The following is a 26,258-nucleotide window of genomic DNA, read 5'->3' as shown; positions in this document are numbered from 1 at the left end:
TCCAGTGAGCACTCAGGGCTGATTTCCTTCAGAATGGAGAGGTTTGATCTTCTTGCAGTCCATGGGACTCTTAAGAGTCTCCTCCAGCACCATAATTCAAAAGCATCAATTCTTCAGCAATCAGCCTTCTTTATGGTTCAGCTCTCACTTCCATACATCACTACTGGGAAAACCATACATCACTACTGGGAAAACCAGTACAGTTTTAGGGTAAAATGCCCTAAAATGCTTTTGCAGAACGATGTGGAAACGGGGTGTAAAAGATGAATGAATGCAGGTGACATTGACAAAAATAAAACAAATCCCTCTCTTCCTAAGCTCTATTTCTTTTAAGCATGCTTACAGGTTTCCCGGGCCTTTTGGTTGGTCCATGTTGCAAATGGAATGCTAGACTGAAATTCATTGGGTCCGCTCCAGCCAGACTCATCTTATGTTCTTCATTTTCGCAGTGGGATGAAGGGAGTTTGGCCTCAAAATGAAATGTCGCTTGCCCAAAGTTTACACATCTCTTACACACCTGCTTCTGCCAACTTAACAACACCAGCTTCTTTGTAAGATGTTTTCTTTGCAGTGTCAGTTTTACTTTGGAGCCGTAGAGGGCCCTGCAGGCTTTGGCTTTGATCTGAATTTACTTCTCCCCATCCTACCACAAACACGCGTTTAAATTGTCACAGCAGACCGCTTTTCTGTCCAAAGTTGAGCATTACTCAGCAATGCAACATCTTAGCTTTCTTTATTTCCTTACAAACCCCATGCCGGTTAATGATTGCCTTGGGTGTCAATAAATGTTTTCTCGGATTACAGCTCCTCCTGGTAATTTTTCTTTTGTCACCAAACTAAAGCTTTGGAAACAGCTCCCATCATTTTTGCTCCAGGGATTCAGGCAAAAAGCACCAGTTGAACTACCTGATGTTTCAAAAGCTGGTAATTATGGGTCTGTTTGCTTTGCTTTTTCCATCTCTTTGTCAGAAAGGAAAAATTAGACCAAGCGGGTCGGCTGCATCCTTCTCCATGATACTTAAGTACCTTTATTCACATCCCTAATGCTCAACCCATGATGAACGTATGAACACTCTTTTAGCAATAGAAGGCCCATCATCTGTTAAGCCTGGCACCCTGCATGGTCGGGCAGCCCCTAGGCCCACAGGTTTGTTAACACCTGTCCTCATCTCTCCAGGCCATGCAGTTTGGATCCACCATTTAGTTTTCCCACAATGCCTAGGAGTGATGCTTCGGTGGGGACACTGTGAGAAGTTAAAATGGCAGCAATGGATGATAGCAATGCCGTTACACATCAGCCAGCTGGGGCCACCAACTCTGCGGAGGAGACAAGTACTTATTTATGGACATATTTATAATTATCAACTTTAGTCAAAATATAACAATGCAGGATACAACATATAAGAGTAAAATAAACCAAAGTATCCATAAAAACTTCAAAAAACAACAAAAAAACAACAAAAGGTCATATTGCAAAACAATACTGTCTAAACAATATAGTTTTCAATAGTGGCATGTTGTTGCTGTTTTGTTGTCGAGGTTGTGGTTGACTGTGCGCGAAATCAAGTTTCTGCTAGGTAATATCTGGGCAGAAACTGCATTTCCTTCACTCTCACAGAATGCTGCAGGTCAGAAACATGTGTCTCCTTTAGTACTGTTCTCTTCTCTTTGACAGGGCCTAAAAGGAAATGAAGGTGACCCAGGTCTTCCTGGTGAGATGGGGCTACAAGGAAACCAGGTAATATAAATCTGTGTTCTGTTGCAGTGCTTAGAGGGGTGTCTTGTCAAAGCTGAATTCTGCATATTGTAGTGACTGACTCTCGGCAGGTTGTGAATCGAAACAGGTAGGATTTGCTTCCAGTAGCCATTGTGTATTGAAGCGGTTGCATCAACAGGCCAGAGCCACTAAAGTAAGGCTGCATCTGGGGCTTGGTCAACATGCATCAAAAACCTATTGTATTCTGTCAGGGAACTGCCATCGGCTAAGGGGGGAGAGGGGAAAAGCCAGATGGATTACAGAGACCCCCCCCCCCAAGATAGTGGGAAGCAGCACCTCCTCAGCAGAGGAGAGTAACCACGCCTCCAGTGGAGAGGAGCGTCAGGGCTCAGAGGAGGCGAGGCGGTGCCAAGACACCTTGCCTGGGCAAAGCGAGGAGGGGAGAGGCCCTCCGTTACCCACGCCCTCCTTGTGCAGTAAGCTTTCGCTCCGAGAGGGGAGGCGCAGACTGGGCGTCAAGAAACTACCGTATTTTTTGCTTTATAAGATGCACCAGACCACAAGACGCACCTAGTTTTGGGAGGAGGAAAATGTTGGTATACTGCCAGGGAGACAAAGTCCATCATTCCAGAGCCGTGCACGCTCTATCAGCAGATAATGCACAGCGAAAGATGCAGTCAGGAGAGCATTATTTACAAGTTTATTTCTGTGTTGATCAGAACAAAGAAAAACATGACTGCCTGCTTCAGAGTTCCGGCAGAGAGAGAAACGAAAACAAAGACACAACAGAAACATCCTGTGAAAACAGGAAATACGCAGACTCTGTGATTCAAAGCCTGCTCCCTTTTAAGGTGGAATGGAAATATCCTAACAGAAAACAAGGGGGGGGGGGAATTCTGAATCTCAGAAGCCAGAACAGCAAGAGGGATCGCTACGCAGTGAAAGCAGCAATCCCTCTTGCTATTCTGGCTTCTGGGACAGCTGCGCAGCCTGCATTCACTCCATAAGATGCACACACATTTCCCCTTACTTTTTTAGGAGGGAAAAAGTGAGTCTTATAGAGCAAAAAATACGGTACTTTGCTGGGGAAGGTTTAAGGACCGCCCACTCACGGATACTGCCAGTGAATGAGCCAGCCACGGGAGAGTGGCGCTCTGGACAGATAAAGTTTATTTTGGCATCAAAAGCAAGGCTTCACAGCCGAGCAGGGAGGCATTTGCCGGCTTACTCTCAAGCAACCCCTTGGAACCCTAACATATTCCTTTGTCTCCTGTGTCATTCAGGGTACACCAGGTTTACGAGGAATACCAGGACCTAGAGGACTCCAAGGCTTTCCAGGACCCCAAGTATGTCTTAAAATGATATGTCTTACTTCGTCAGTCTTTTAAAGTCCATAGGAACATTTGCAAAATGGAGGAACTGTTGCGGGCACCACAGACATAACCAATCGCACAGGACTACCTATTCTGCTGTTGGCTTCAAGAGAAACTTCTTGCAAGCCTAATTTCAGCAGGGAAAGAAGGAGACCATGTGAGCCCCAAGCGAAGGCCTCTCGCCTCTTATACATCCCCCAGATATTTCTGTGCACAAGTATTTTGTTCCTAGTCACAGGTTTTGTAGTCTATGCTTTACAACTGTAGTAGAGCATCCTGAGTTTGCTTATGCACTGTATCATGGGTTTTTAATTTGGATCAATGCAAAAGTATGTAGAGTCCTTTTGAGCCTGAATTTTGCTCGTGTTCATTGATGATGATGCCCAACTGCAAAATGCCCAATTTTGCTCGTGTTCATTGATGATGACGCCCAGGTTGCCCCTGCCACTCTGGGCGGCTTCCAATTATTTATATGTGCATTTCAGCCAATGCGTGTTTAAATTTGCAAGCTGCTTCTAGGGTCATTTGCAGAAATCCCTGTTCCTAGTGTTCCCCTTTCCTCCATCCAGACTTCTGAGTCATGTCAGCTTCCCGCATCTCCAAAGCTATCCTCTGAAATGACTTTCTCACTGCTACTTTCTCTGAACAAGTAAAATCCCCCAAAATACAACTTTGGGGCCTCACGTTGCCTATTCATCTGTTCAGCTGCATTCTATCATAAGATGCGGACTGAAGCTTTTAAAAGAAATAAATGCCTTTAGTGTATATATGTCTACGGTTCTATGATTCTATGTCTGCCCTTTCTTCCGTAGTAGTTGAACAGACGTCATTCAGGACTGCTGAAACCTGGATGGGATTATAGAGAAAACACAAAAGCTATTTAACTGGCTGCCAATGATTGCTGTGGTTTTCTTAATGTGACTTTCGATATGTGTTTCTGATTGGAGGGTAGTCAAGGAATCGATGGCGCGCCTGGCTCCATAGGGAAAGAAGGACCTAGAGGTCAAAAGGTAAGAACTGGTTTCAACAGTACCTTTTGTGTTTCGACAAAGTGTCTGAACACGTTTCTTCCGAAGTAAAACGCAGCCTTCGTTTTGTCCAGTATAAAGAACAGCTCTATGTAGCAATTGAGCAGGGCTGTAAATATTTTTGTACTTTTATACTCGGCACAAAATGTATCTGGAGCTGGTCCTTTGGAACATGCGAGTCCACTTTTGTATCAGCTTCACTGGCTGCTGCCTATTTGTCTTGCAGTTCAAAGCACTAATTAACCCCTTGCTGAATGGCCTAAATCAGGGGCCGTTAACTTTTCGGGGCTGGTGGGCACATATGGAATTTTGAGAAAATTCCGTGGGCCCCAGTCACAAAATGGCCGCTGTGGGATGTGTGGCATATCACAAAACAGTGGCTGTTAGGAAGAAGAGGAGGAGGAGGAGGAGGAGGAGGAGGAGGAGTTTGGACTTGATATTCCGCCTTTCACTCCCTTTAAGGAGTCTCAAAGCGGCTCCCTTCCTCCCCCACAACAAACACTCTGTGAGGTGAGTGAGGCTGAGAGACTTCAGACAAGTGTGACTAGCCCAAGATCACCCAGCAGCTGCATGTGGAGGAGCAGGGAAGCGAACCTGGTTCACCAGATTACTAGTCCACCACTCTTAACCACGCTGGCATTAGGGGCGTTGTATGACGCAAAATGTCAGAGCAGAAAAAGAAACAGCAACACAGAACAGTATGGGAAGGCTCCCTGTTATGCCAATAAAGGCTGAATGGGTGAATGAAATGAAAAAGTCACCACCACACCATGCTAGCATGGGTGGGCACCCTTGTGCCCGTGCGTGCCAGGCTGGCAACCCCTGCCTTAAATGACTTGGGAGGAGGTCAGAATACTTAAAAGGGCTGCCCTCTTCTCCTAAGATCAGCAGAAGAGGACGTGTGTGTGTGTGTGTGTGTGTGTGTGTGTGTGCTGCCACTCTGTTGGCTGTGCCTGGCATTGGTGGCACCTACTGTTTACCTCCCTGCCTCCTGCCCTGTTCAGTCCCCTGCTCAAACTCACTAAAATTCTCTGGAATGAAAATGCTGTTGGTTGCTATCAGCTGTCTTTACTTCAAATGGCTCACCAAGTTGTGGAGCTCATGATGGTGATCATCCATATCTAACATGGGGGGTGGTATTTTAAAATAAAATAAAATAACTCTTACAGATAGTCTATTATTTGGTACCATCTGCCATTTAAAATAAGTTAGGGTTGCCATATGTCCAGTTTTTCCTGGGATGTCAAACAGTAAAATTAGTACACAGAGGAAAATTTCAAAAAATCAGCAAAATGTCTGGGGTTTTGCAAACAGAACCAGGAAGCTCAACAACACCTTTGGGGCGATCCCCCCCCCCAATACTTTTTGTTTCCAGATTTCTACTACTTGAAATGTGGCAACCCTAAATAAGTTCCATAGACTTCTCTGGCCTTCATGGGGAAACTTGAGGCCTAGTTTTTCTATAAGTACGTACTAGGATGAGGTGCTAACATGCCCCTTCACACATGTCTGAACATTTTACCCAAAGCTTTGTCAACTCTAATGGTAACCAGTGTTTCATATAATCAGCAGTCTGTCAGGGAGAGGGCTAGGCTAGAAGCCTTCTGTCTGAAATCTAGTTTTCTATGTAAAGGGGATTATTTTGTCTGGAGGAGCTATCCATTATGGAAACCCCCACTTTCAATCTGTCGCAGTACAGACCGTCCTGAGTTTGCTGCCTTATTGAGAGCTAGACTACAGACACCAAAACAATAAAATTGGTCTGTTCTATTGGTCCGTATTTAATGGTTAATCTCTGTTTTGTACTGTGTGAAAGGGAGAACATGGTGATCTTGGAGAAAAAGGCCTACAGGGGCTACCTGGACCAAGAGGCTTGATTGTGAGTTTTGCCTTTCTGATTCTGAGTCTTGATTGTGACTGAATTTTTCTGCCTCTGAAAAAGAACGGTTGCTCCGTTTGATTTTCCTTCATCCTTTTTCTTCCTCTACTTCCTTTCTGTCTGTTCCCTACGCATTTGGAAACCTCTTGAGATATCATTGGCAAAATTGGCACGACAGTTCCCAAGATGGAGGAGCTTTTTAAAAGAAAAATCTATCAGCCGCCATCTTGAATCCAGGTGGCAGATCGAAACATTCCAAACCGCACCAATTTGGACACTTCTTAAGATATTGCTGCCAGATCTGGCACAATGGCTCTCAAGAGTAAAACCGCAACAAGCAACTTGTCCTGTAGAATGAGTGAAATAGAAAAGATGCGCCAAGGATACAGTTTGTGAGTTTCATGCCAAGATGCCAGTCATTTCTTCTCAGCAGTGCTGGATTTATGTATAGGCTAAGTAGGCTGAAGCCTAGGGCCTCTAAATATAGGGGGCCTTGCCAGCCTGCCCACTCCCAAGTGGGCAGTCTCCCCTCTCCCAAAATTGCAAACCCAAGACTTCATGCAAGGGCTGGGCAACTCAGGCCCAGCAACTATGAGACTTAGGGCTAGCCAGTGAGGCCAAATTTGAAGCAGTGGGACACAACTTGAATTTGTTTTTGTAGGGCCCCAGTTCACAGCCAAAGTCTGCAAAATCTTATAGATATAAATAAAATCCATCTAGATTGCCCTGGTGCGGGGCTCCCCTTAGGAGCGGCACACAGGGCCCAATTTGGCCAAATTGCTCCAATTGCCTTAAGGTCAGCCCTGATGAGACTGAGCAGCAGTTGGACTGACAAGCCCTGCACCTTCTAGGTCCCTGGTGTCACTATTCAGAGTACAGACTCAAGGACTTGTTATGGAAATAAAGGGGGGCTCTTATTGGAAATCAGTTTTGTCACCTCCCCCCCAACCCCGAGACAATGAGCCCAGCCACCTTTTATTCACAGTTGCATAAGCACTCCACTACAACATGGCCATAAACCTGTACGTTCAACCGCTGAAATATACACCCAATATGTAGCAATGGAGATTTATGTTACTGCTCTATGCTTTATGTGTTTTATGAATGGACTCTGTATTTTGTGAATTACCTAAGGGCCACCAATAGGGAGCTCTAGAATCTGGGTTCTACCAAACAGCGACCCCTGTTGCTGAAAGCAGGTAACCAACAGTGAATTTTCAGCTCAGCCTTAGCACTGTTGACTTAACATCCCCTGCTGTGCAGATAATGGGAAAAGCTCATAAATTGTATCCCTTCTGGCATCCTGGCCAACTCTATTACATTGGTGTAAACCCTGGTGCACCAGAAGCCCAGAACAGCAGCAAATAAGATCTGCTCATACGTCAGCAACTGATAAGACTTGTCAACCAGTTCTTCCAAAGCCTTCCTATAAAGCTCCAAAATACAGGCCAAAAGAGAGCAGGTCTGGGAAGAGTGAGGCATACAATGGGCACCACTAGTGAATAGCCCCTGCTCTGTGTAGCTCCTGTCCTGTGATTTGATAGAGTGCCCACTTGCCCTCCTTCTTGACATGGAATGGTCTCTATTAGTGTCTCCCGGTCCAGTACAAAGACCATAAGAAGGGAGAGCAGGGACCTTGAATTTCCCAACAGCTGTTAATCAAGCAAGCAAGCAAGCAAGCACACAGGTCATCTTTGTCACAGTCAGGATGACTATGTCCTGGCCAGGCCTGCACCCAATCTTGTTTTTGTAAAATCTTGTTTGTCCCCAGTAACCAAAATTATATTATCAACATATACAAGCAGAAAAGTTGTTTTTCTTTATTTGCAAAGAATCGTACAAAACAAAGCGGCACTAAGAAAGAAAAGTTCCAGGGTAGCAACAGAAAGCAAACTAAAAATGCTTTTGCAGTTCATCAGAACTTTCCAGCTATATCAAGTTATAGGAAAACTGGAGCTATTAACAGTAACCCTAGTTGGTTAATTGATTTGGCAACTTCCATGCACGTGACGTCTGATGCTAATTCCCCCCCCCAAAGAGTTAAATGAGATTCGGGTGAGGGTCATATGCCTTGTCAATCCCAGCAGGTATATAACAGGAAGACCCGGCCTGCCTAGGCTGATTTGTTTCGTCCGGTCTACTTTGAATAGAACTTAGCTGAATGCAATCCTCACTCTGTCTAATGGTAGGGCCAGCCCTAAAAGTCTTTTTAAAAAAAATCTTTTGATTTTTCTATTCTTTGCAGGGGCTAGATGGTGATGATGGCTATGGTATACGAGGAAGAAAAGGAGCAAAGGTGAGAGCCATGCTGTGAAGTTTCGTTCGCAGTGAACTATCACTCTGCAGCAGGGGTGGGGAACCTGTGGCCCTACAGATATTTTTGGACTAAACTCCCATAATCCTTGAGCATTAGCTGTCCTGGCTGGGGTTCATGCAAGCTAGAGTCCGGCAACATCTGTAGGGTAACAATTTCACCATCCCTGCTATACAGCAACAACCACTAACAGCAGGCAGTGCAAACTTTTAGGATGTCTCTTATGGAAACCTCATTAAAAGAAAACGAGGGTTCCCTTGCACAGATTTCTTTAGTTGCTGTTGGGCTTGTACAGATGTTCCTGGTGGATTGTGCCTCCAATAGTTACCGTATTTTTTGCCCTATAGGGCGCACCGGCCCATAGGGTGCACTTATTTTTTTTGGGGGGGGAATAAAGAAAAATTGTTTTATTTCCCCCCCCCAGCCCCAAAGAGCAAAGAAGCCATGACAGCAATGGGATGGATCCCGCTAGCTGTCTTGGCTTCGTTTTTAGCCTCGGGGCTGGGGGTCCGAGAGCGAAGGCGAGGTTGTGCTGAACCTCGCCATTGCTCCCGGAGCTTGTTGCTATCCGAAGCCTGGGGAGTGCGGTGCTGTAGCCCGCTGTGCGCCCAAGGCTTAGGGCAGCTATCTGCAAGCCTGTGGTGCCTGGCGGGAACTCCCGCCAGGCTCTGCAGGCTTGCGGATAGCTGCCCTAAGCCCGGGGTGCACAGTGCCGTGCTCCCCAGGCTTCGGGCTGCAGGCAGCTATCCATAAGCCTTTGGAGCCCATGGGAATTCCCGCCGGGCTCCGCAGGCTTGCGGATAGCTTCCTGAAGCCTGGAGAGCAAGAGGGGTTGGTTTTCACCGACCCCTCTCGCTCTCCAGGCTTCAGCGAAAGCCTGCATTCGCCCCATAGGACGCACACACATTTCCCCTTCATTTTTGGAGGGGGAAAGTGCGTCCTATAGGGCGAAAAATACAGTATATGGATTTATCGAGCACTGTTGAATAGACTCATAGAATCATTGAATTGTAGACTTGGAAGGGGCCACAACAGTCCCCTGGTCCTGCAACGCAGGAATCTTTTGCTCAGTGTGGGTCTCAAACCCACAACCCTGAGATTAAGAGTCTTGTGCTCTACCGGCCGAGCTTAAGCACACATTGGGGATGTAACCATTCTCATTTTCTTGCAAACACAGCCCATGCTTGCCAACCAGTCTGTTAAAAGTGCCCCTGATCACACTTGCACCCATACATGGATCTATGTCACCACTGTGAGCAGTTTCCAAAATCTTGGGTCTGTTTGCCTGCTTGGGTGTGGGAATCCTAATCTTTGTTAATGCAGGAATGCTTATTAATTTACTGGTAGGGATCAGAGAAGCGTGCTTGTAGTGACTGTGTGCAAAAAGGGTTAAGAGCAGAACAAAGCAATGCTTATATCCAAGTTGTTATGGGTAAGCCCAGCTCAGTGGTGGATTTGATGCCCTGTGCGAGGCCAAAATCCTGGAGCTCTCCCGCCTGCTTCCCAAAGCTCGGAAAGTGCTAAGTAGGCTTTGGGAAGGAGGTGGGAGGGCCCTAGGATCCTACGAGAGCCTCACACCTCCTTCCCAAAGCCCAACGCCTCACTTTCTGGGCTTTGAGACAGCACCCCCTCGGCTCAGGGCCTAATGTGTGCACACCACTCGCAGAGCCCTAAACCGCCCCATTCTCAGAAGGAAGGGCAGCCAATTCGTAGCACAGTTTGCTTCCTTTGTCATGCTGGCTCATGTCCTGGCTTTGCCTAGTCACATGCGGAGTGAAGCTTTATGAACCAAAGTGCCAAGAGGCCTCCTTTGGATGAGAGTGAGGCAGAGCACATTGGTAACGTTCCATTATTGATTGTGGACAGCACAATGCCACAAGTGCAACCCATTCCATAACTGACGAGGGACCCATGTTGCTGAGATCATATAACAAAATAGATTCCATTCAAAACCAACATTAAAAGCCAGTATAAATGTTTGTTTTGTTGCATTACCTGGAGATCTGGATAGTCGCCTGCCGATTTTTTCTAGTGTCCAAAACAAACAGTGGAATGGAATGCAACACTCAACACTTCCAATGCATGATAAATAGTTGTGATTGGGAAAGAAGCATGACAACCTTTCCTATATCGAGTATAGTATTCTGGAGTCTGACGATTGTCCAAAAACTACAGAGGGAGATGTATAAGAACTAATTTCATGGGAAGTTAGTTCTTCTGGTTGAATATGGAAGGATGTTTTGGCAGCTTCTGCCTTCTAGAAGAAGGTACAGGGTTATAAAGACTAGGACTAGCCACCTGAGAAACAGTATCTATCCAAATGCGATTTTGGTTTTAAACGCAGTGTAAGGTATTCAGTTATAGGGTATCAGAGTTTTTAGGGGCTAACCAGGCTGGGATAGCTGGGATAGCAGGCTTGTGGGTTTTTGAATGTCTGATGTAGATTTTTCCAATTTCGTTGTTCTGTATGGGACAATGACAATAAAGATTAGCATATCGTAGGGTGAATGGATCCCTACGGGCTTTATTGTGACCAGCTCAGGATTCACTCTCCTGTTCTTTCTTTAACTTGCTTCCTGATGCTGCGTCAGTGGTGTAGCGTGGGTTGCCAGTGCCCGGGGAGAGAAGGAAGGAAATAGACAGTGTATGCACGTGCATTCAACTGCCTAAAGCATCTGCGTTATCCAGGAGATCGCAGCCGTAGAGATAAGAAGAGTCGTTCTGTTGCCTGGCGAGGTCATTTCCTGTTTTGCATGGAGAAGCTGTTTTCAACAGAGCCCAGTGCCGGAAGCAATTAGCTGTATTAAGGCAGCACCGGGTACTGAAATTGCATGACCCCAACAAATTTTGTGCCCAGGGCAACCTCCCTGCAACCCCCTCCACGCTTTGCCACTGTGGTGCATTAGTGATTTTGACAGTGCACTAATCTGCACCTCCATTATGGTATTATTCTACCTCTCCTTTGAGGCCACAGTAACTCACCTGGGTGACTGGTGTAATGTCATAGTCTGTGACATTTTCGTATGCTCCACCCTATTCATACATTATCCTCCATGTGATTAGGATCATATGGAGGAAGAGAGGAGCCTTGCCCACTATACAGTACCAGCAGATCAGGTTTCTTAAGATGGTTAACTTTTTAATGAAGCAGATAACTGCAGTACTGTTGGAGTGGCCATGAGATGTAAGAAAAACTGCCTGGGATATGATACCAGACACATTCGATGACACATTCAATCTGGTTTTACTTAGAGTATACCCATTGAAATGAATGAACATGACTATGTATGGCCCATTCAATTCAATGGGCTTGCCCTGAGTAATATATATAATTGCATTTGCATTTATAAACAGTTAAAATAGTTGCATATGTAAAGCAATACAACACACACTCCAATACAGATACAAAATTGCAAATGTGTTTAATCTAAAAGAAAAGAAAATAGAACAATTCTTTTTTAAGCAACAGCAAAGAAAAGGTTGTGAAACGGCCAGCAAGGAAGTCACATCAAAGTTTTGTTTCTGTTTCTTTAATTTCAGGGGCAGCCTGGATTTCCTGGAAACCCTGGACTGCAGGTATTGCATATACTCTTATAGTGACTCATTTATGTTTCCTGTATGGGTTGTTTTGATGCGGGTAGAGCTGTGGTCTAAACCACCGTTCCTCTTGGGCTTGCCAGTCAGAAGGTCGGCGGTTCGAATCCCCACAACAGAGTGAGCTCCGGTTGCTCTGTCCCAGCTCCTGCCAACCTAGCAGTTCGAAAGCACACCAGTGCAAGTAGATAAATAGATACCACTGCAGCGGGAAGTTAAACAGCGTTTCCGTGCGCTCTGGTTTCCATCACAGTGTTCCATTGTGCCAGTAGTAGTTTAGTCATGCTGGCCACATGACCCGGAAAGATGTCTGTGGACAAACGCCAGCTCCCTTGGCCTGAAAGTGAGATGAGTGCCGCAACCCCATAGTCGCCTTTGACTGGACTTAACCGTCCAGGGGTCCTTTACCTTTTGAGTGCTATGTTTCTTATTTTCATAGTCTTTAACTAGATGTGTGGATTGGAGCCATGGTTCCGGGCAGTGGGAGTCCTAACACTTTGACCTTGCACCACAGCCTTGGTCCAGTTTGGAAGCCACAAAGTGGCTAAACGCATACCCCTTTTCTCCTCTTCAGCACATAGCAACTCTGGGACGACGACAGGATAATGCACTCCCCACTGGTATAAAACCTTCTAGTGAAGAAGCAGCTCTGATCTTTGGACACATTAAGCTAGATTTGGGGTGGTGACACCCTGGCCAGAAAGAGGACCCTTGTTCTTGAATTAATCCTTACGTATTTAATACAATTGAATGGATTGTTGTTTAGACACGAATGTTGCTTTGGAATATTGCGATAGTTGCTATGTTTTGTTATATTGATTATTCTCATAATTAGGACAAAATACCAGCATAATTAACATATTCAGTATCAATAAAGTTTTTCCATTCTCTGTTTGCTGCTTTGAGTTTTCCTCAGGAAGGAAAATGAGGTTATGGGCAACCCGTTGGACTAGGGCTGCCATAAAAGGACAAAGGCACGCCACACACAATGGCTTCGATCCAAATTAACTTTCTTTTCGTGCAAGGAAAGGATAAGCAATCCAAACAGGAGCTCTTAGCTGCAAAACTCTACTTCTGATTCCTTTCTAGGGTGAAGATGGAGATCCAGGCATTCCTGGAGATAAAGGCGCCAAAGGAATTAGGGGACAACGGGTGAGGATGATAAATGATCCTAAGTGGTTTGATATGTGAGAAAGGAGAGTTCTCTTTATAACGGTTCTTAAAACTCCTAATGGTTTCTAGAATCCAGTTGCTACAATTTGTGATAGTCTCATAATGCCTCGCGGCTGGCGCTGTGGGTTAAACCACAGAGCCTAGGACTTGCTGATCAGAAGATCGGTGGTTCGAATCCCCGCGACGGCATAAGCTCCCGTTGCTCGGTCCCTGCTCCTGCCAACCTAGCAGTTCGAAAGCACGTCAAAGTGCAAGTAGATAAATAGGTACCGCTCCGGCGGGAAGGTAAATGGCATTTCTGTGCACTGCTCTGGTTCGCCAGAAGTGGCTTAGTCATGCTGGCCACATGACCTGGAAGCTGTACGCCGGCTCCCACGGCCAATAAAGCAAGATGAGCACCGCAACCCCAGAGTCGGCCATGACTGGACCTAATGGTCAGGGGTCCCCTTTAATAATGCCTCAGAGCTGTGTGAAAATGGTCACTCAAAATCCCCACCCCTTTCTGTGGGAATTTGCTGAATATTCTCTGGATTTATTCAACATTTCGAGGGCACTGAAAAAGAAAAACGAAATGTTTCTGTGCACCGCACATCATTTAAAAATCTTATTAGGGAAAAACCAGTAGAATATTGGTTTTAATTGACAATATACTGTAGATCCCCAGTTATTTCTGGGACCAAGTGGTGATTTGTAACAGATGTTTACTGTTTATTTATTTATGTTTGTCATAATAATAATAATAATAATAATAATAATAATAATAAGTTATTTATACCCCTCCAATCTGGCTGTGTACACACACACACATTCATTTTGAATATTGCCACAGCATGGCAATATTCAAAATGAATGTGTCTAGGGGTTTCACTAGTAGATCTTCAGCATCAAATGCAACACAGAGGAACGACGGGAAGTACTCACTGAGTGTCATGTAGTATGTGGTGCTTTTTGCAAAACAAATGAACTTCTGATCCATTTTGGCTGAGTTATTACTGAAGGAAATTTTATTATGATTTCATACCGATAGAGGAAGGAAGTAACACTTGAGGGCAGTGTTAGAAATGGAGATCTGAAAGCTAGGAGCTAAACGGCACCTTAAATCGAGGTTATGGGCGCAACAACAGAATGTCTAGGCGTGCTTTTTTCATAACAAGAATACTGCAAAGGAACGAACCGCAGCTAAAATATTATGTTCATTTTTCACATGGTCTAGTCCTCATCTGAAAACTGCAAAAAACAAAGCCATGCTTCCCCACCTGCCTCCCTAATATTCTTAAGAGGGTCTCGTTTCCAGTCTTTAGGGAGTGGCTGGAAGTGGGGAGGCAGAAAAAGGTCCTCCTTTCCTTCCACTCTGCAGACAAGCCCTAGATTATCCACATTCCCCCTTTCCTTCATATATATCTCTATCTCTACCTCTACCTCTGTCTCTATTATTTCTATATCTTTTTGGCACCACAATTAACACATATTAAAGGCCTATACAACTGAGGGCAAAGACACCTACCTTGAGTGTCCAATTTTCAAACCTAAGACTTAAGGGTCCTTCAGTGATCCCATTCCAAAATTGTTTTGATTTTAAGCATCACTGTGAGAGTCTGAGTTAGATAACCCTTTAACATGCACTCTTTAAACCATCGTAACATATTTTTCGCTCTATAAGATGCACCAGACCACAAGACGTACCTAGTTTTTGGAGGAGGAAAACAAGAAAAAAAATATTCTGAATCTCAGAAGCCAGAACAGCAAGAGGGATCGCTGCGCAGTGAAAGCAGCAATCCGTCTTGCTGTTCTGGCTTCTGGGATAGCTGTGCAGCCTGCATTCGCTTCATAAGACGCACAAACATTTCCCCTTACTTTTTAGGAGGGAAAAAGTGAGTCTTATAGAGCAAAAAATACGGTAACTGGCTAGTATATTTCTTCATTGGCTCCCAGTATGTTTTCAGGCACAATTCAAAGTGTTGGTGCTGACCTTTAAAGCCCTAAACGGCCTCGGTCCAGTATACCTGAAGGAGTGTCTCCACCCTCATCGTTCTGCCCGGACACTGAGGTCCAGCACCGAGGGCCTTCTAGCAGTTCCCTTGCTGCGAGAAGTTAGGTTACAGGGAACCAGGCAGAGGACCTTCTCGGTAATGGCACCTGCCCTGTGGAAATTCCTCCCAGCAGATGTCAAGGCAATAAACAACTATTTTACTTTTAAAAGACAACTGAAGGCGGCTCTGTTTAGGGAAGTTTTTAATGTCTGATTCTGTATTGTTTTTAATATTTGGTTGGAAGCAGCCCAGAGTGGCTGCGGAAACCCAGCCAGATGGGCAGGGTATAAATATATTATTATTATTATTATTATTATTATTATTATTATTATTATTATTTCAAATTAAAAGCACATCATACATTAAAAGTACATTAAACAAGGCAACTGAAACCTAAGCAAAACATGTTGGGTTTAAAAGAAAAGAAAAGAAAGTTTTCACGTCCCCAATCCATGCACGTTTTACTTGGGAGGAAGCCCCATTGAACTTGGTTGGGATTTACTTCCGAGTAACAGTGGCAATTTTAATCTGAAATCTTAAACACTGTACTGCACCCAGAGCTCAGAAACTGCTTGTGTTTGTGAAATTCCATGTCACAAAACGCGCCTAGAACAATGGGAATTTCGAACTCTGCTTGAGAAAGAAGAATTGGTAGGAGCAGGCTCCAAGCTCATTTGCTATCTTTAGCAATATTAAAATGTGAAATAATATTGAATCCACAGCTGCCTAACTTTATTCACAGGCAGAGAACTGGGGGGAGGAAGGAACCTAAAAAATGAAACTTTCAAAAAAATCGAATTTTCAGCCAACCCAAAAAAACCTCCAAACCTTTTGTTTTCACGTATGAAGCCTGAAACAAGTTGCATTATTTTAATGGGGCCTTTGCATTTTTTTAAAGGGCCGTGGTGGAACACCAGGAGCTGTTGGTGATCCAGGACGCTGGGGAGAACCTGGAAGAATGGTAAAAGAAATACAGATTAATATTGAACTGTGAAACCAAATATAGCTGAAAATACATTATCAAATTATATTTTCTGGATCAGGATTATATAAACAAAAATATGGCTATGAATTTCATCTGCAAAATCAACAGCATGTAATACTGATGAATCTTCATGAAGACTTAAAAAAAAAAGTAATTGTAAACTGATTTGAAAATGTGGAGAACACAATTTAAGATTGGGAAAATGAGAAACGGAAATCGACATATTCACCCATCCCTACTTTGGGCGTAAGACAAAGCAGAGAAAAACAGCTGCCATCTTCAGCTTGAAAACCCACATGTTCGTTTGTTTGTGGTTTGGCTTAGCATGATAAAAAATTGTAGAATTGTAGAGTTGGAAGGGACAATGAGGATCATCTAGTCTGTGCAGTGCAGGAAACTTGTTACCCAACATGGGATTCGAACCCACGACTATGACTTTAAGAGTCTCATGCTCCACCAACTGATGCAAACCGGGAAAATATATGAAACTCCCCCCCCACACACACACATCATATCGGGGTGTGTTCATCAGCATGTGTGTGTGTATATATATGTACAAGTGTATACAGAAATGGGGGAAGAGGGTAATTTGATTTCCTAAACGTATACCTACTTTTTTCAGGGTCATAAAGGACAAAAAGGCGAACGAGCAATGACGGTATGCGATAAGTTACTTTCTCACTCCTGATACACCAGAAACTTATCAACTAGTAAATGAAAATATACATAGAATTGTGCTCTTAACTGCTGAGCTTCAAAATTCTTCCTTGCTAAAGGAAAGGGCAACAAATGATCAGTGTAGCAGGCATTGGGTGGCAAGTTCCCGCCTCCCACCAGTAGAAATAAACACACAAGACACGGATATTTAGGCTAATGGGCTAAAATTGGCCACAACTTTATTGGTTACAGGTGATGAGTGGTATTGGCTTAGGCATTGGTCCTAATCGACTATCCGGCTTCATTCTGTCTGCCTGAAAGGCCGGGAAGGGTTAACCACCAGTAGGGGGAGCCCTACTGATGCACATCAACTAGGCACTCCCCCAGGGTCACCGCTCGGGGGCGTGCCTTGAGCCCTGGCCTCCATAGTCTTCGGACGGGGCCACGCCCCCCGGAATCCTTTACCGGACTACCCTTCAGAAACCGGGCAGGTGATGGGGCTTCCCCCCATCCATCTACATAACAATACCCCTACCAATGCCTAACCGTCAAACCGAGGAAGTTGTGACGATTTGCTACGAGGTAGGCAAAATAACCAAATGGCTGGTGCCAATTTGCCAAGTGGGAAATTCCTACCAGGCCCCTTAACGGCGACCAACCGAAGTCCATAGCAAGGTCAAAGGAGAAACCTTGAAGGTTGGGTGGGAAATTCACCCAGGCGGCCAAAGAGGAAGATCCTCTGCCGCACTTGCCTTAAATGCGGCAAGCCACACCCCTGAGCCCGCCGATTGGCTGGCCAGGGGGATGACGCGGCAGAGGATTCCCCTGATCGTGCAGGGCTGGGAGGCAGCCTCCGTGCGAGTGTTGGGGGCGTGACGCCCGCAACACCACCTCCTCCCGAGGTCGGAAGTGGCTTTGGATGGGAGAAGTGGGGAATCTGGGCTGAAACATGGACCTGGTACTAATGTCTGCCACCGTAGAGCTTCATTTTTTGACAGCTTGGTGGTTCTTTATTGTACCAGGTTAATTTAATTCCCTTTTATTTATTTATTACATGCTGTTTTAGGATTGTTGCACGCAGCCTTCCAATGCCCACCTGGCAATTGGCATTTCATTGACAGCAAATAAAATTTGTTGTAGCTGTTAAAAATAAGAGCTGTACTTTAGAATGGGCTGCAGCCTTATACATACTCACCTGGGACGAAGGTCCATTGAACTCACTGTGATTTACGCATGCCTAGCATTGCACCATTGACCACATTGGTTCCCCCCCCTTATCTACAGCCTTGTGAACTTGTAAACTTCACCAGAGGAAACTGCCGTAAGTAATGACCTCCTCTTAGTACTAAAGACTAGCAGAGGGCCTTGCCAATCTGATAGTTGTAATTTGACGCAGGTTGTGTGCACTAAATATTTAGGGAAGTTTTTAATGTGTGACATTTTAATGTATTTTTAATCTTCGTTGGAAGCCACCCAGAGTGGCTGGGGAAACCCAGCCAGATGGGCAGGGTAAAAATAAGAAATTATTATTATTATTATTATTATTATTATTATTAAATAGATTTGTTTCTCCATCCTTTGGGGGATTTCTTTAAAAGTGAACCCCTTTCCTGTCAAATGAGCTTACTTTCAAAAGCTGTGGTGTCCAAAAGAAGACAGGATTATTGCACCTTTAATAAAGGTAAAGGGACCCCTGACCATTAGGTCCAGTCGTGACTGACTCTGGGGTTGCGGCGCTCATCTCGCTTTATTGGCCGAGGGAGCCGGCGTACAGCTTCCAGGTCCTGTGGCCAGCATGACTAAGCCGCTTCTGGCATACCAGAGCAGCACACGGAAACGCCGTTTACCTTCCCGCCGGAACAGTACCTATTTATCTACTTGCACTTTGACGTGCTTTTGAACTGCTAGGTGGGCAGGAGCAGGGACCGAGCAACGAGAGCTCACCTCGTCGCAGGGATTCGAACCGCCGACCTTCTGATCGGCAAGTCCTAGGCTCTGTGGTTTAACCCACAGCACCACCTGTGTCCCTTTAATAGTTGTCTGGAAAAGGTATCTCAGCAGGTTTAACTTTTTCATGGACACTGCTGTTAAAGGTGGAAGAACCCTGTCTCTCTTTTGAATCTGCCCTTGGTTAGGAGTGTAAATGGAGGACAGCAGTAACACAGCACTGGACTATGTTGATCTCTCTTTTACAATATCACCCCAAAGGATAAAAGTATTCTCTCTCTCTCTCTCTCTCTCTCTCTCTGTGTGTGTGTGTGTCATATTCTAATTTTATCAATCCTTTGAACATACACCTGCCATTTTTGCATAGAAACGTTCCCAATGTACAAAAACAGAAAACGATAAATTATGAAACCTTTACAAATACACACATTATAATTTTTGCATCTAAATTGACTTTATTTACTAGTAACATTCCAGTTAGGACCTGTCTCAAATCGGTCATGTTCTCCTGAAATCTTCAGTTTGCAGATGGTCTTTAATCCTCACAATGGCTATACTGAGGTATTATCTTATAAATAAGCCTAAAAATACCAAGTCCCGTAGCTACTCAACGGCCTCGTTCACACAGCAATCAGCCATGGTATGTTAAAGCATGTTTTGGCTGATTGTCCAAACCCTCTCCAGTGGCTTAACTGTGATTTGTTTACTGCCAACAAACCATAGTCAGAAGCCATAGTTGCTTGTGTTAACTATGGTTTGGCAATATGTGTGAACCCAGCATCTTTCCTTAACCATGGCTTGCTTGCTTACCAGCCTACAAAGGCATGAGACAAGAGCTGCTGGAAAACAAAACATAGTTTAGAGAAACAAGCCGGGATTTAACTGATGATCTTAGGGACAACTTGTGGTGAACTCGTAAAGAAAACATGGCTTAGTGTTATGTGGAAACCAAGCCAATAATTTCATGGCTGGGCTAAAATCTGAACTCACAATTCCCAGCTTAAATAAGACATGCTGTGACTACATTCTTTCTGCTACTTTGCTTTATCCAAAGCCGAAAGTGAATTTTTCATTGAATGTCACAACAAGCGAAACGCTCAACACAAGTTCTGTCTGTGTGTTTTTGAGGGTTGTTATTGGATATGTAATGTATGTAAATGAACAAAACCAAAAGACACTGACATTAAACCACCTTTCTTTTATCCCATCCAGCTTGCTGTATAGGTAAGTAGATCTGCATTGGCTCTCAGTACATTTCTGAGCACAATTCAAAGTGTTGATGCTGACCTTTAAAGCCCTAAACTGCCTTGGTCCTGTATACCTGAAGGAGCGTCTCCACCCCCATCGTTCAGCCCGGACACTGAGATCCAGCGCCAAGGGCCTTCTGGCGGTTCCCTCATTGCAAGAAATGAAGTTACAGGGAACCAGACAGAGGGCCTTCTCGGTAGTGGCGCCTGCCCTGTGGAACGCCCTCCCTTCAGATGTGAAGGAAATAAGCAGCTATCTTATCTTTAAAAGACATCTGTAGGCAGCCCTGTTCAGGGAAGTTTTCAATATTTAATGCTGTATTGTTTTTAACACTCGATTGGAAGCCGCCCAGAGTGGCTGGGGAAACTCAGCCAGATGGGCAGGGTATAAATAAATTATTATTATTATTATTATTATTATTATTATTATTATTACTATTACAGTGGTACCTCAGGTTACATATGCTTCAGGTTACATACACTTCAGGTTACAGACTCCGCTAACCCAGAAATAGTGCTTCAGGTTAAGAACTTTGCTTCAGGATGAGAACAGAAATCGTGCTCCGGTGGCGCGGCGGCAGCAGGAGGCCCCATTAGCTAATAATGGTGGTGCTTCAGGTTAAGAACAGTTCCGGGTTAAGAATGGACCTCTGGAACGAATTAAGTACTTAACCTGAGGTACGACTGTATTATTATTATGCAAACAGATTCTGTTTCAACATATAGGAAAAGGTATCTTTTTTTCTGAAAATCTTCTGACTTTTTTTCTTTTCCTCCACAATGGCAAGGTATGAACAAGTGTCCAGTATACCCAACTGAAGTGGCGTTTGCTCTTGATATGTCTGGAGATGTTACCCCGGAATCCTTTGACAGGATGAAAGACATCATGACGTCTTTGCTGAAGGGTATCGAGATTAGCAGGAGCAACTGCCCGACTGGCGCACGGGTGTCGGTTCTGTCCTATAACACCAATACGAAGTACCTCATCCGGTTCTCTGACTTCCAGAGGCCAGAGCTTCTGATGGAGGCAGTTCAGAGAATTCCACTGGAGAAGTCCTCCGGCAGGAGGAATATCGGAAGGGCCATGAGGTTTGTGGCCAGGAATGCCTTTAAGCGCCATCGTCAAGGCGCCCTTATGAGGAACGTTGCAGTATTTCTCACCGCTGGACCTTCGCAGGACGCCACCTCCATCAATACAGCCATATTGGAATTCAGCGCCCTTGATATCACACCTGTGGTCATTGCCCTCAGGGAAGTGCCTAACGTGAGACAAGCCTTTACGGTAAGCAGGCTGCAATCGGAAACTCTTTTGGCATTATGTTGTTGTTTAGTCGTTTAGTCGTGTCCGACTCTTCGTGATCCCATGGACCAGAGCACGCCAGGCACTCCTGTCTTCCACTGCCTCCCAAAGTTTGGTCAAACTCATGCTGGTAGCTTCGAGAACACTGTCCAACCATCTCGTCCTCTGTCGTCCCCTTCTCCTTGTGCCCTCCATCTTTCCCAACATCAGGGTCTTTTCCTGGGAGTCTTCTCTTCTCATGAGGTGGCCAAAGTATTGGAGCCTCAGCTTCACGATCTGTCCTTCCAGTGAGCACTCAGGGCTGATTTCCTTCAGAATGGAGAGGTTTGATCTTCTTGCAGTCCATAGGACTCTCAAGAGTCTCCTGTTCGGTACTTCTCTTGCTTGGTTCTTGTGAACCATAAAACATCCCTGTACTGAGAGCAAGCATGTCAGGGGAAAGGCCTGACTAGAATGCATCTGCTTAATATCTAGCTTTCTACTTGCAGGTATGGGTTTTATGTTTTTGTTTTAAAGCACCCAAGAAGCATTTAAATGGGAGCGTCTAAATGCACACTCTACAAGCATCCCAGAAGCAGATACCCAATCACATCTGGTGTTTATAAAGACCAGGGTTCAGTCACATCAGTTGCCGGAGAACCCTACAGCTGTTTTGCAACAGCATTTAGTAAATTTTGCACTATTTTTTTTTACCAAACATCTTATTGACTAGCAGGTAGAAATCAGACTGGCGGAATTCAAATTTTAATTCTGAACCAGAACGTCAACATTTGGGCGTCTGATTTCAGTGACAAATCCAGATTGTGAAATCGGACATCGGTTAAATTTTGAATTTCAGTTTCAGCTCTAGTTTCTGTGTTGCTTGTTCCCTATATAGCAAGATTTTGAAGTGTCCTACAGAATTGTTCTGGGGAAACGTAGAACAGCTTTCGAGGGTGGATCAAGAAGCTCTTTTGTATCTCTTAAGAAAAACGTTGCTTTAGACATCACCAGAATAGCCAGACAGCAGCAACATGTTCAGACAAGTGGACCTCAGAGGTGGCGCAATGGGTTGGTGCGTCTTGCTGTTGACCAGAAAGTTGGTGATTCAAACCCACCCAGGGATGGCTGTGGGCAGGGGGTTGGACTAGATGACTCTCAGAGGTCTCTTCCAACTCTACAGTTCTATGTTTCTAAGTGCTTGTAATCTTGGTTTGTGATGTGGAAGTTCGTCTACAGATTTTGGAGTGAATGGTAATTTGCAGGACTTGGAGCTTAATTCATTGCCAACTAAGTATTTGTGTTTGCACCAGAAAAACAGCACACTGAAGCAAAATCTGGGCAGTATGAATGGATTCAACATAGTCATATAATGATGAAAGCATAATTAACCTCTATGGAAACATTGCATTCATACTTCCATTAACTCACTCTGTACCTTCACTCCTAGAAATCTGTTCTTCCAGTATCTGATTTGGCTTTCTTCTACCTCAGTCTACATAGCACTGTTTGTAAACAGAGCCTCAGTCATAACCCCTGTGGAAGTTAGGGCTGGCAGAAAAAAGCAATAATTTATTCCAGGATTGTCTATTTCTTTTAATTGCCGTAGCATGCATTCGTGAGAGTGAAAGCATATGCTTGACTTCCATTCCAACAATTTAACGACTTCTACAGAGTCTCAGATTTTCCTCTGATTGGTTGCCAACTTTTTAATCTTCTTCTCAGTTTTGCAAGCTGTAAACTCGAGAAAGAGCAGCGAGGAAATAATAATTCAGATTTGAAATAGCAAAACCTCCTAAAAGATGTCCAGCCAATTCTGAAGGGAGTACGATTGTTGGAGTACAATATGGAAAGACAAGTTAAATACGTTGAGATCTCTCTCTTCCATTTTATCAGTGTGAGCAACACACGATGAGTCCTTAATTTACCTTCCAGTTATTCTCTGCATAAATATGGTTTTCCTATCCTCCAACAGCAATGTAGTAGTAGAAGTAGTAGTAGTTATTTCTATGTTGTCCTTTCTTTCCTAGGATCCCAGCAGGATTACAATACAAAAATCACAAAATTTCAAATTAAAGTGTCTAAAAACTCCATATCTACAATAAGAACCTAATTTAACACAGCCAGCTCACCATATCAGCCTCTGGCTCCCAGGACATATTTTATGTCCCCAAGATTGGGTGAATACTGTAAATACGTCTTGGAACCTGAAAATTATCAGTGTGGAGGACAAATGAACTTACCTAGGGAGTTCCACAATCGGGGTGCCAACACCGAGAAAGCGCTATTTATGAAAACCATGGGTCATACCTGGTGATGAACAGAGACATCTAATCATCTGCTAATTGATGCGAGGAAGGTTGTCAACTTTGGTTGACCTCAAACCTTCCTAGCCTCTCATCCTACCTTCCATACTGTTCTGAAGGGTCCCTCAACCTTCTGGAGCGGATTATAAATGGGTGGAGATGGGAAGAGGAAGCATGGGTGAAAATCAGCTTCCTCCTTCCATTTGTGGAAGCATCTACTGGAAGAAAAACCTGTCTGTGAATGGAAGGGAGCCAATGGATTCTACCCTACATTTTTCATGCATTTCCTTTTGTTTAAATGTATTTTTATTTTATTTTTAATTGCATTTATTTAGGCAGATGATACTCAGCGATTTCAGTTATTTGTTTGGGAAACGAAGGAGGATGAGAACCTGAACACAGTCTCACGTTGTGCTCTCTGTTTCGGTAAGGCCATTCATTTTGTTCGTTCTTAAATTAGTGTATGTAGAATAATCTCTCCCCCCCCCCCGCCCACCCGTTCTGACAGGTCTTCTTAATTTCAGAACTCAAACTTATTTGTTTGGAAGTTGGATGAGTTTGCGGATAACAAGCACCAAGTATTCTAAATGTTGTTTAATTATTCTCAGCGGAAAAGCTACTGTGGCAATTCTCAGGTCAAGATGGCAGCAAAGACCTTGAGGCTAAAAGCTTCTGCCCACTTGCAAGGGACAGAGAGCCCCATTGAAATCAGTGGGATGTCTAAGTAAGCATTTATAGGATTGTGTAGGTAATGACGTAATCACAGTAGAGTCCAACTGGGAGCACCCCAAAGCAGATACCTTTCCCTATAAGTTGCCAGGATACCGGTGGCATGGCCCTATATGCCCAGTCCATACAAATCAAATGCCCCATATTTCAGCATTTCAGCGTACTCACAGGCCAAAATTACAGCCACCTGGGCAATACCCTATGGCTGTTACCATAAATGATCTACACTTATCATTTAATTTGTACATAAAGGAGGGAAGGGTGTAACTTTGCCATTATCGTTGCAAGAGGAAGCATATTTTGCTTCTTGATGATTAATGCATATGTGACCACAGGTATAATCTTAAAAGACACCTTTTCCATCATCTCTCATATAGCATACCGTTTACCTGTTGTTTTTAGAAATATGCCTATTAATAATAATTGTAAAACATTGCTGATTATTTCAGGTCAGGATCCCTTTGGGGTTAGAATGCATGCTTTGCCAATTGTTTAATCTAACAGCTTCATTGACTAAACTTTGCAGCTGTAGTTTTTGAACATATGGAGAAAGTGCATTTTTTGGGGTAAGCATTTGAAGACATTTGTTGTTGTTTTTTGCCTAATTTTCCATTGTTATTCTGGCCTGTGATTTTACCATTCTTGTATTATTATTTTTAGTGTTTTAAATCTCGATGTCTATTTGTATTCTCACCATGCAAACAGCCGTAAACAATGGAATAATTAGAACTAAATAATTAAGCAACAAAAAGTGCATTGCCTCATCTCTGAGTGAGGCCTAAATAAACTGTGGCATAAAGAAAATATATTTCAAGTAAGGAGCATGCTCTCCATTAGCTAGGATTATATATAACTTGGAATATATAGACCATAAAATATAGTCTCTCGTATATATACACCGTATTTTTCCGTGTATAAGACGCCTCCATGTATAAGATGACCCCCCCCCCCTTTTAAACCCAAAATTAAGAAAATGCAGACATCTATAAGACAGCCTCTTATTTTAAACTTCAAAAATTTAGGAAAAATATAGTCTTATACACAGAAAAATACAGTATATATATATAGAGAGAGAGAGAGAGAGAGAGAGTAAATATGTTTAGGGCTGTTTTTTTTCTGTTCTCTGTCTCAAATAGCGAGCATTTCAGAAATAATTGTTTAGAAGTAGCTTTAAGAGAGAAGCAAAGCAAAATTTGAGCAGTGTCTAAACACATCTTATCAGACGCTCCATGCAATTCCTTGCTGCCTAATGTTTCTTTCACAGATAAGTGTAACCCTGCTCCGGAATGCCGGGTGATGGATTCCCCTCCCATCCTAATCAACATGGACATCACATACATCCTCGACAGCTCTCGGAACGTGGGGAGTGAGGACTTTGAGACCATGAAGACCTTTGTGAGCAACATGTTGGATTCTTTTGTTGTTGCTTCTCTACCCATGGAGTCGGATGGAGGGGCGAGGGTGGCATTGGTGCAGCAGGCGCCGCAAAACTTCACTGCCGACGGATTCTCAAGGCCAGTGAAGGGAGAGTTTGACTTGGTCTCCTATGACAACAAGAACCTGATGAAAATGCACATCGAAGAATCCGTTCACCAGCTGGAAGGTCCATCAGCAGTAGGACATGCTCTAGACTGGACCATCAGCAACGTATTTTTGGAAGCCCCCAACCCAAGAAAACACAGGGTCATCTTTACAATACTCGGGAGTCAGACAAGTTCCTGGGACAGGGAGAAACTGAGGAAAATGTCACTAGAAGCCAAGTGCCAAGGATTCACTATGCTCACCTTAGCTCTTGGAAGTAGAGTTGACGATATGGAGATGACAGAACTCTCTAGCGCTCCAGTAGAGCAGCACCTGTTGGCCCTGGGCAGGACTGGTAAACTTGAATTGCCATATGCTCTGGAATTCAGTCGAGCCTTCTTAAATCTTTTAAAACGTAAGTGCTACGCAGTTTGGTGGGCTTCCTTTGCTACTGAGTGATGCTGTGCTAGGGGCTGTTT

At 44.1% G+C, this 26,258-nt stretch overlaps 1 protein-coding gene and 1 long non-coding RNA gene across 2 annotated transcripts in view; one reads left to right on the top strand and one right to left on the bottom strand.

Annotated features, from left to right (window-relative positions):
• LOC310660301 (collagen alpha-4(VI) chain-like) overlaps nucleotides 1-26,258 on the top strand; it is a 92,314-nt gene that overhangs the window by 59,366 nt on the left and 6,690 nt on the right. The window contains exons 25-38 of the mRNA XM_083404624.1: nucleotides 1,676-1,738; nucleotides 3,001-3,063; nucleotides 4,038-4,100; nucleotides 5,935-5,997; nucleotides 8,243-8,293; nucleotides 11,852-11,887; nucleotides 12,995-13,057; nucleotides 16,007-16,069; nucleotides 16,716-16,751; nucleotides 18,035-18,071; nucleotides 19,910-19,921; nucleotides 20,733-21,226; nucleotides 23,865-23,955; nucleotides 25,523-26,194. Of these exons, the coding sequence (XP_083260750.1) occupies nucleotides 1,676-1,738; nucleotides 3,001-3,063; nucleotides 4,038-4,100; nucleotides 5,935-5,997; nucleotides 8,243-8,293; nucleotides 11,852-11,887; nucleotides 12,995-13,057; nucleotides 16,007-16,069; nucleotides 16,716-16,751; nucleotides 18,035-18,071; nucleotides 19,910-19,921; nucleotides 20,733-21,226; nucleotides 23,865-23,955; nucleotides 25,523-26,194 (1,807 nt within the window). The remainder of the gene's footprint in view (nucleotides 1-1,675; nucleotides 1,739-3,000; nucleotides 3,064-4,037; nucleotides 4,101-5,934; nucleotides 5,998-8,242; nucleotides 8,294-11,851; nucleotides 11,888-12,994; nucleotides 13,058-16,006; nucleotides 16,070-16,715; nucleotides 16,752-18,034; nucleotides 18,072-19,909; nucleotides 19,922-20,732; nucleotides 21,227-23,864; nucleotides 23,956-25,522; nucleotides 26,195-26,258) is intronic.
• The window catches only part of LOC310660522, a 45,069-nt gene continuing 34,768 nt past the window's right edge, over nucleotides 15,958-26,258 (bottom strand). Inside the window, exon 3 of the long non-coding RNA XR_014503475.1 lies at nucleotides 15,958-16,058. This is a non-coding gene — a long non-coding RNA (uncharacterized lncRNA). The remainder of the gene's footprint in view (nucleotides 16,059-26,258) is intronic.

This window comes from Podarcis tiliguerta, assembly GCF_965153285.1.
Source record: "Podarcis tiliguerta genome assembly, chromosome: 12".
In the NCBI taxonomy this organism is placed as follows: domain Eukaryota; kingdom Metazoa; phylum Chordata; class Lepidosauria; order Squamata; family Lacertidae; genus Podarcis; species Podarcis tiliguerta.
The sequence above is the reverse complement of the archived record's forward strand: the minus strand, read 5'-3'. Positions and strand labels throughout refer to the sequence as shown.